Source organism: Psittacula echo (assembly GCF_963264785.1).
Source record: "Psittacula echo genome assembly, chromosome: 17".
NCBI classification, from domain to species: domain Eukaryota; kingdom Metazoa; phylum Chordata; class Aves; order Psittaciformes; family Psittacidae; genus Psittacula; species Psittacula echo.
The window spans coordinates 4,557,527-4,568,042 of record NC_137753.1 but is presented as its reverse complement, the minus strand read 5'-3'; the positions used below and the strand labels follow the sequence as shown (position 1 = coordinate 4,568,042).

Here is a 10,516-nt window from a genome sequence, read left to right as displayed (position 1 = left end):
ATACCATGAAGCAGGATGGTCTTGCTAATAGACCTGTTGGAGTGAGTCCAGAGGACGCCACAAAGATGCTGCGAGGGCTGCAGCAGCTCTGCTCTGGAGCCAGGCTGAGAGAGCTGGGCTGGGTCAGCCTGGACAAGAGAAGGCTCCTGAAGGGGAGACCTGAGAGCAGCTCCAGTGCCTAAAGGGGCTGCAGGAAACCTGGAGAGGGGCTTGGGACAAGGGCCTGTAGGGACAGGCCAAGGGGAATGGCTTTAACCTGCCAGAGGGGAGACTGAGATGAGCTCTTAGGCAGAAGCTCTTCCCTGTGAGGGTGCTGAGGCGCTGGCCCAGGGTGCCCAGAGAAGCTGTGGCTGCCCCATCCCTGGCAGTGTTCAAGGCCAGGTTGGACACAGGGGCTTGGAGCAAGCTGCTCTAGTGGAAGGTGTCCCTGCCCGTGGCAGGGGTTGGAACGGGATGAGCTTTAAGGTCCCTTCCAACCCAAACCATTCCATGGTTTGGGCTGGATTACTCCTAATGAGAACATTCTCAAGACACAATGGGTTATGTGGAAACTCCTGCTGTGGGAAGCTTGCAGAAGGTCTGAATGAAGATCAGTATCAAAAAACTAATCCATGTATTTGTTCTCCCACTGAATGGATCTTGGAAAATGTCCAGGCCAACAGTGGGCTGGGTCACAGCTCATGGCTGGAGATTTCCTTCTTCTCTGCCTGCCCACCTGGGACAGCCTGGAAATCCTTAAGCTCTTCTTTGTCTTCCTGAATCTCCACCTTGTTCCTCTTGGCCATGATCCTGTTGATTTCCATGAAGGTTTTGTTCTTAGTCTCAGGAACAATGAAGAAGATGTAAACTATAGTGGCCAGGCAGATAGCACAGAAGATGAGGAAGCTGTAGGGCCCCAGTCCAGCCTAGGGCAGGGAAAGAAGAGAGCATGGATCAGGACAACATTCCAGTGGTGTACTTCACATGATTTAGACATGCTGAGCTCTGCAATAGCTAGAAAAAAAGCAGCCACAGTGATGTGCACGTATTTTATGTTGAATGACTTAAACAATTGAATTAACTTGAAGTTAGGAGTGGTTCTAGATTCTGTCTTCTCATGTTGCCACCATGGATTCATTGGAAACCACTATTGGTTTACTGGAAAAGGCAGGTGAGGGTCTGTTAGAGAAGTCAAGCTAAACTCACCCTTTGCACAAGCTAAAATCACCAACTACAGCAGTGTATGGGTCACTACTGCTGGGGATCTGATTGAACTGGTGACCTTGAGAGCAAAAGCTAAGACTGGGAATTTACAGTCTTGTGCATGCTCCTGAATTCCAGATCAGACATTCACGTGGAAAAGTAACTGCTTTCTTTTAAACCACGTGCAACAGACAGATGTGATAAGAAAATGCTGACTAACATCACCTTCTTGTGCTTAATATGTAATCCTGCATAAAGGTACTGGGAACCCACTAGGACATTTATGGCTGTCAGGATTAAAGGGCTCTCTGTAAGAACACAAGGGTGAAGATACTGATTTTAAGCTGAAGTCTTGCCCTGTTGTGATTGCAGCTTACCTCCATGTAGAGGAACACAAGCCCCACAGTGAAGTTGGACAGCCAGTGCACAGACCCACCCACCATGAACGCAGCAGGCCGGGATGACTGCAGGAACATCTCGGTGATCATCACAAAGGGAATGGGACCTGGAAGGGAGTTGCACATTTGGAAATCACAAAGGGAACTCCCGTGCTTTGAATTCCCAGATGACACCGTGCATTTCACTGGCAGGCAATAGCTTTTAAAGTCCTAGTGTTCAGAAACACCCAATACATCAAATAAGGGATGAGACTAAGAAAATACAAGGCATTTAAACGAGCTCACACACAGCAACCAACCTCTTCTCTCCTATGGCTGCACCTCAGCCATGAACCCATCTCCAGCCTAAGGTGTAAAATAAGGTTGATGAACGCAAACTGTCTCTCCAGAGAGCACCCCATGAGCAGCAACTAAGCAAGACTTGCTTTTTGAGCATGAAACAGACTGTGTTCTCCTTAACAGGTCCAGACGACCTGGTGCTCTCCCTCCAGCAATGTCCCTGCCCTCCATGCTTCAATCTGCCTGGTGGCATAAATGGAGAAGGAAAGGTTGTATGCAATTCCCTCTGCTATAAAACCTCTACAGGAGTTTCAATACTGCATTGCTGCATCCTTCCCGAGCAGGGCTTTCCAAGCTAACCAGACCACTCCACCACGCTGAGGAGCTGAGTCAGGACAAAGCCTTCCCAATATCCACATCTATCTGCACATCTCCTTTCTGCAAAGCCATCTGCAGGGCCATGGGTATAATTTGCTTTGCTTCTCATTTGATGGGTTGCCCACAGATGCAAGCATGCCACATCCCTGCCCAGCTGTGGGCTCACTAGCTGGGCATAGTTTTGCTCCAGGTTTTACTTGGGGAATATCAGACACAAGCACTGTTGTGCCTTTGCTCTTCCTCTTGACAGCCAGATCCTCCCTTGCCCCACAGACACAGGCAGCTACTCTCTGGAACATAAATAAGCCTAGCTGACAAGCCACACAGTGCATGGCCACACAGAGAAGAAATTCTATCTCCATCTGCTTAGATTAGCTCCAAAGAGCTTTTGGTTTGAAACTGAACGTAACACTTGGCTTTCCCCATCTTGTGGAGGAGACAGGACCAGACTGTGCATACTTACTGGCTCCAATAGCATGTCCAGTGATGTAAATGATGACACACACTATGCTGAGGTAAGACATCCATGGGATAGTGGCCTGTGAAGAAATTAATTACGGATTACATGTGGTCCCTACCTGAGCATCACCAACACATTCAAGGTAATATTCGTAGTAAGATCTGAAGGCATTCTAAAGCCAGCATCACCCTCCATTGCGAGACATATGCACTCTTAACCACAAAAATCATAGCCTGGGTATGATACTTGCTTCCAATAAATCAGTGCAACAGGTATTATGAACATGATGTGCTGGAAACAGTACTCAGACAAGGAGGATCACAACTTTTCCTGGCTTTACTTTAGTTCATATTATTCCCTCCTTCCCAGGGTGTAGAAACAACCTCAATATATACCAGCGGTTCCCTGAGCAGTCCAGAAATGCATGGGCAACATCACCTGAGCCATCCAGCTACACACCTGGAGACTGAGAGCCATAGTTAACACTGCACAGGAGACACAGCAAAATCCAAAGCCAGCAAAGAGGAGGATTCTCCTCCCCAGGGATTCCACAATGAAAACCTGAAAGAGACAGAAGAGGGTGGGAGACCAGGCATGGGGCACAGCACTTACTGCAGCAAAGCTTATGGAGATAGTCTTTGTCTCTTAAGAAATTCAGCGCCATTGCCACCATCTGCTGATGGTCAATCACTTTGGGTAGCACAGCTGCCTTCAACCAAGGGCCACTCCAGGGCATCTATTGTGCCAAGCAGCTCACAGTATGTGTAAATAACATAACCCAGTTTAACCCGTGACAGGCAGGGGAGACCAGGCAAGCCGGAACTTGAAAAGCCCTGATAGAAACTTACAGCAAGCAAGGTCATGATGACGTTGATGGCATCTATGGACACAGTGACATACTGAACATTGTTGGCATCCACTCCTGCCGACAGGAAGATTCTGTCTGCGTAGTAGAAGACCTGCAGCAAAACCACAGCTGTGTTTACATGGGACCAAAGGCAGAACATGGGAATCCCAGTTTGGCTGCTTTTGCATCCTGGAACTGGTGCTCAGGAGCCTGAGAACCGATTCTTTCATTTCTGGACACTGCTGTTTGGATCCCGCCACAAGCACCTTACTCTAAAATGTCCAAACTATCCTTAACAGGTCAGCTTGACTGTATCTAGTACATGTGTGTACTGGGTTTGGGTCAGCACTGCCCCACATCACCCACTGTAAAGCCCCATCCTTCTACTCACCCCACTGGCTTTTCCCATGTGCCTTCCCACTCACCCCATTGACCCCTGAGAGCTGCTGGCCCATCATCATGACAATGATGGAGATGAGCTGCCACCTCAAGCCTCTGAAGGTGCACAGGCTGAATACAGTGAACTGTCCTTCTTCCTTTTCTGACCGGTCTTCTTGGCGCATCTCTTGGATCTCATCATCCACATCATCCCGGCCTCTCAGCTTCTGCAGAGCTAGTTGGGAAAGGAAAGTGAGTTACAGACCCCAGAGAGCAGGTCTACAGCGAGCTCTCCTGCTTCAAATCAAGACAGAACACTGTTCCCACCATGCGCAGTACTGCTTCCATGGTAGTAAGTCAGGGATTCACATATACAGAGAAAGGAGCAATGTTGCAGGAATTCCATCCACCAGCAAAGTCAATGGAGTTTTTCACACTCGTTTCACTGTTGGTTGCTGTCAATCATGTCCCACAGATCCTCCCCCTTCCATTAAAGGATGATACTGTACCTCGTCGTGCTTGCTCTTCATCCCCCTTTTGTATCAGCAAATATCTGGGACTCTCAGGGAAAAAGGGCAATATAAGGAGCTGAATTAGTGATGGGATCCCAGTGAGCGCCAGCAGCACGGGCCAGCCTGCAACAGTGAGACAAGGTGACAGCTATGAGACATCTTCCCCCTGTGGGGGCCACAAAAACAAGCCCTAAGCCAGGAATTTACCTTTGGCATTCCCAAGGATGATGGTGAGACCAAGGGTCTGAGCTACAAGGATCCCAAAGCTGATGAAGAGCTGCGGTACGATCCCAATTGCACCTCTCAGATTTCTGGGGGACATTTCTCCAAGGAACATGGGAACCACGTTGGAGGCCAGACCTAGTAGAGAACAGCGTTAGACATGCAGTGCCTGGCACCAGCACACGCATCATCTTTACTAAGATACCTTCTTCCTACATGAGACAGAAGCGATCCCTGCTGGACCAGAGCAGGAAACCTCACATTCAAGCCCTTCTGCTCTAGCCGACTTTAGTGTCATCTTCTGGCCAGTGCATAAGCTGTGTGTGTTTTCCTCACTCTTCAGTGGAAGAAGGGACAAAACACACATGGCACCGATTCACTCAGTACACGGAGAGGTACCAAATCCATCACTGAATCTGGTACCCTCAGAAGCTCTGGCTTTGGGAGTGCAACCTGCCCACCTTCAAAGCGAAGCACTACTTGGTGCTGTGAGGCTCTAGCTTAAACGCTCAGCAGCAAAGCATTTGAGGAGCCTGAGAAGGCAGCAGTAGGCTGTGATCTGGGCAGTCTCAGTGCTCATAAAAATAGCTTCCAGCAGGGTCTGCCAAGTCCTTTGACACGATACATGGAAAGAATCCTGTGTGCTGCTTCAGAGGTGCTCACTCCCCCAGAGTGCATGGGAGGGATTTATACTTCCTCTAAAATAAGCAAAGAAATCAATATCCAAACTGATGTAAGGGTGGAAGGATGCGACCTCTTGCTGGTGTTTATCAATTCACTACTCCTTCAATCGCTTGGTGACACTTTGCAGAGAGCTTTGTTGGTCTGAGATCTCTCACCAGCACCATGCTGGAAGAGGTATTTAAACTCTAATAGCACATGGGTTATTTTGAGGAACACTGCGTTGTAACCCACTGTAACCCCAGCAAGCTGCCAGCTCCATGGTTACGCTGTAAATCCTGGCATGTAAGCCTCAAAGTTCTGGAGTCAAACGACCACACGAGACTCTCATCTTTCGTTTCTCAGCTTCCTAGCTTTCAGGAACATGGAGTTAGAAAGCTGTCGTCTGGAAGCAAAAGGCTTGGGAACAAGTATTTAAGGAACTGGAAAACACTATAAAAGTAAACTCATGAGATGCAGTGGTTTAAGTTTGTATTATAAGCAGCCTTTTAGTTGCCCAGATTAAAACATGCCAGCAGCATGGACTACTGCAGTCAAGCAACAGCAGCTTTCTTACTGCTCAGACCAATGCTGATCAAGCCCTGCCAAGAGGTGTCCTGCATATGGCAGTGCTGCCAGCACCACAGCAGGGCTGCACTTGGATCCTACCAGAGCTTCGAGCCCCTGTGTCCAACCTGGCCTTGAGCACTGCCAGGGATGGGGCAGCCACAGCTTCTCTGGGCACCCTGTGCCAGCGCCTCAGCACCCTCACAGGGAAGAGCTTCTGCCTAAGGGCTCATCTCAGTTCCCCCTCTGGCAGGTTAAAGTCAGTTATAAATGACTGGAAAGAGGGGTCACACTTAACAGGTCCTCTAGGATTTATGCAGAGATCCCGTGCTAAGAGCAGCTGCCAGGCTTAGGAGAGTCAAAAGCCAAACCAAAACCGCTGGAGGAGATGAATTTCCTGCTGCAGCTCACCAATTTCAATTGCTCTGTGTTACAGGTCCAGTTGTTTTCTTACCCCAGTTTCTTGTTTTCTTCTTTTATCTTTACAGGATATCCCAACTCAGTTTCAAACCATGGGGAACGTCAGTCTAACCAACCCAAAGCCAATGAATTGAGCCTAAATGCTGTTATAGGACCCTTATCACCCTGGTTTTGCTCTGCTTGGTACAGTGCTGCCCACTTCTTCTGGTTTCGTTTGTTCCCTATTACTGTAGCTGTAATATAGCCACCTACACCATTAACACACCCCCATTTTAATGTTTCTGTCCTCCTGCAGGAAGAACAGTCTATTCCAGCACCAGATCATTGGGTCTGGCATCATCTCCAGTGACTCTGACTTGGAAAGATTATTCTGTTTCTAGTTACATTAAAGAGAAAAAAGGACAAGGGGGATGTGTGCACAGAAAAGGCAAGCAAGGCCTTAAAATGGCTTGTAAGATTATCAGCAGCAGCAGGTTTCCTGGCTGTTGGAGCTCCAGTGCCTAGCAGATGCTCATTGCAGAGGATAGCTGCATCTCAGACACGTATCTCCTCTGTACATCTCACATTCCAGTCTCTCTGCTCTTGCCTGCTATAGATCTTTACTACTCCTGCAACATGCAGATGACAACTGTGATTCAAGAACAGCACTGATATGCAGATTTATGGCTAAAACGTGCTACCTGTGAAACCACCGTTTGTGACAGTAAAAGACCTTTACATAGCCAAGAATGGATTTATTGCTCTCCCGTCACCATTCACTTACCAGCAAATATTCCTATGATAACACGTGAAAAGATGATCACTTCATAGGTTTTTGCTAGCTCTGAGGTTCCCATTAGGATTGCAGCAGAAATAGATAAGAGGTTACTTATCAGCAAAGTGCCCTTTCTGTGAGATAATAGAAAAGGAGACAGATTCAGTTGATTTTCTGCCTAAGGCCTCAGCAGCAGAGAGATCCCCTCTGTGCCACAGTGTCCAAAACTCACATGAATCACCATCCCAAGGACTACCCACACGGAAAATGGCTGTTGTCCCATTTTCCCTGCAGGGAATGAAGGCTTCAAGATATCTTAAAGGTCTTTCCCAACCCAGTTTTGATTCTGTGATTCTCAGGAAACCCAAGCAGCAGAAGCTGGGCCTGATCTCAGACTTTCCTCTTTGCTCTTTACCTGGCTCAGTGCCCGACATATGGCCTTGACCACATTGAAACCACAGAAGACCTTCTACACGTGGGACACAACCCGTGTTGCTGAGCCCAGCAGCTGACCACCAGCCTATCTGCCTGACAATCAAGGTGTGTGACACTGTCATGCTCCTGGTGGGCTTGGCAAGCCTTATCTGAGCCCCAAAACTGCTGCTCAAGGACCTTAAACACCACGGGCACGTACCGGCCACAGTTGTTGACCAGAGGCCACACCATGAGGGACCCAAAAAAGCCACCCAGAGGGTACATGGACACAGTAAGAGACCAGAGCAGTGTCTGGAAGTCACTCGTCATAGGCATTCCACTCCTGTTGTAGTAGGTTTGGTTGTAGAAGTCTTGCATGTACTGGAATGAAAGGTAAACATTTAGCATGGTGAGTTCCATGCTCTAAAAGCTAGTAATGTCATAAAGCTTTATACAAACAGCTCCATAGAAACCAGAATGGCTGAGTTGGGAAATGAATGCAAGAGGGGGATGGAGAAGCCTGGACTAAGTAACTGCTACTACAAGTTATCCTGCCTTATAGGATCTGCCTGCTATCCCAAAGGGAAGGCATTTCTCACGCCCTTCTCTCCTAGGCACAAAGTCCAAACTGCGGCATCGTACACCTTAACACTCCATTCCTTTCCAGGGGAACCACTTCCCAGCTCCTAAGCATGGAGAAGTACAAGCACCTGCCCACAAACACCCATGACCCACAGTTACCCTCCTGCCTTGTTTTGCTCATAAACCTCCTCCCAGGTCATTGTCCACTCCACAGTCCAACCTACCGGGGCTGGAGAATTGATCACAGACACGTTGTACCCATACTGGAAAGAAGATCCAAACGCAGATATCAGCGTTACCGTTGCAAGCGCAAGTGTCATCTTCTGCAGGGGGGAGAGAAAACACGAACCCCACCTCAGCAACAGGTTTGGATTGGGGCATAAATGGCAGCCAGTAAAAAGAAATACCCTAAGACTTGCTTTTCACTTCATGTTATTCTATAGACAAAGCCCAATGGGTTGTTCTCATTAAAACTCGTTCTGTTCTGCTTGATTTGCACATAGCCATTACAGTAATTGATTCTGTTCTTTCCTGGTATTGATGGAACACTTGAATGATGAATAATTGTCAAGTTACCGTGCTTAGAATACCCTCCCCGCAGGGAAAAAGGTTGTGTGCAATTATCCTTTCTCCAACGTGCAATTGGATACTGAACTAACACAGGATATTGGCACAGGGAAGCTTTAAGAAGAAGAGGTTTTGGATGAAGTGACAAAATCCCTTTCCTGCTCATTTGCTCTGCCTCCCACATTTCAGGATCAAGCTCTTTACGGATCTAATCCGATTGCCACTGAAGCCAATTAGAACTTATCCAAGTAGCTCAGCAAGGGCTTGGCTGTGGGGTATAAGAGCAGCTCTTTGCAGTTAAGCAGAAGGGTGAAATTGCCACCTGGAGTAGGACCAAGCACTGGCCACGTCTGTGGGTACAGACCTCAGGGTTACAAGCAACTCACTTTTTGCAATGCTTCGGTTGCTCCTTAGTCCTCAGGCTGCCCACGCTGGGTTGGCTGGGCTGGGGTTTTCAGTAGCTCACTAATAGCTCTCATTGCTGCTACATCAGTAAAGTCATTTTTCATTCAGATGTATAATGTTGTGTCACCACCATTAGCCTTAACGTCTGCAAGGCTTTATTTATGTCGCAACACCCAAGTCAGGTCCCTCAGGAAGGAGCTGTCATTTCCCTAATGGAACATACTGTCCAAAGAGCTGCTGGTAGCCCTTACATTCCCTATATTCCCGAGCAGCTCACCTCCAGAGGCCTGCAGAGTTTAAGGCACTACAGAAGATCAATCCTGTTGATCCCAGAGTAAGGATCAGGAGGAAGCTGAGGCTTCCAGCCACTTTTTCTCACAGTCTGCTGACATTGTGGCACTGGTGATGAAAAGCAGGCTGCCTTCCCCTCATTCAACAAACCCCAGGAGCTCCAAAGAGCCGCTGCTGTTAATTGCTCACATTCAGCACCCTTAGGAAATCCTCTGGCACACACGAGCATTGCATGGAGCAAGAGCCCACAAAAATGCTGCTGTGAAAGGCAGCCCCCATCCGGAAGCATCCGCAGCCTAAAACTGATGGGGAAGGAGGACAGAAACCCCCCAGACAGAGGGGGAAAGTCACACAGAAGGTACATGGCAAGGCAGGGGCAGACAGAGAGAACCTCGAGGCTCAGTGCAGATAAACCGGGTTCAAGAGCAACCACCCTGCGCCCTCCCTGTGAGCTCCACGTGCACGTGTCATCCTGACAGCTCTTGGTCATCTCCTACCCGCAGAGCTCCCCCAGCTTGCCCTGGTCGCTGTGAGAGGCTCAGGTTGAAGACCAGAGCCCTGCGCACTTACCCCCTTTGAGCCTTCATCGCTGCCAGAGCTCTGCTTCTCTCCTTTCAACTTCATTTTGGTGTTTGAAGCACGGCCACCGAGCGCGGGCTTTTATAGCCCAAACAGACCAGGAAGAGGAGAGGAACGCCTTGCGCAGACAATCCCCCTCTGACTTCGCAGATAACACCCAATCAAAGGCAGGCTCTCGCAGCTGAAGTGAGTTGTTGCTCTTCTCTGGTCATTCCCTTCCTCTGCGTGACTCCCTCGTGACTTCTCTTTCTTTCTCCTCGCTCGAGCCCGTCGCTGTTGGGTCAGATATTCTGCTGCCAGACCCTGGCTCAAGACAGATGTCCTGCCTGCCTGCAGCGAAACAGGCTCCTCTGCCCCACCAAAGGGGCAGACCTATTGCAAAAGCAGCTGAACGAGCTGTTTCCTGCGGCTATATATACACAGACAAGTCCAGAGCAATAGAGCTGCTGCAGCTGTGGAGAGGCTGCCTGGCAATCCTTGCGACATGGAAAATGGGGCATTCTATGGAGCTCCTGGCAACAGAGAGGATGTTTGCCATGGGCCACAGCATCAGCCTGCATTAACCCTTCTGCAGCCTTCAACTGCACATCTGCCCTTGAGCCAGAATACTCCTTGTTGTCC

General features: G+C 48.8%; 1 protein-coding gene across 1 annotated transcript; it reads right to left on the bottom strand.

The window, feature by feature from the left end:
- Positions 1 to 671: 671 nt before the first annotated feature.
- On the bottom strand, positions 672 to 9,940 carry LOC308228124 (solute carrier family 2, facilitated glucose transporter member 5-like; the record flags this gene model as incomplete). Its single annotated transcript, XM_080631246.1, has 12 exons — positions 672 to 905; positions 1,560 to 1,687; positions 2,701 to 2,776; positions 3,157 to 3,258; positions 3,546 to 3,656; positions 3,970 to 4,157; positions 4,432 to 4,557; positions 4,642 to 4,794; positions 7,067 to 7,191; positions 7,692 to 7,852; positions 8,278 to 8,376; positions 9,887 to 9,940. 12 exons carry the CDS (start codon positions 9,938 to 9,940, stop codon positions 672 to 674), a joined length of 1,557 nt encoding a protein of 518 aa, XP_080487372.1.
- Between the last annotated feature and the right edge of the window lie 576 nt (positions 9,941 to 10,516).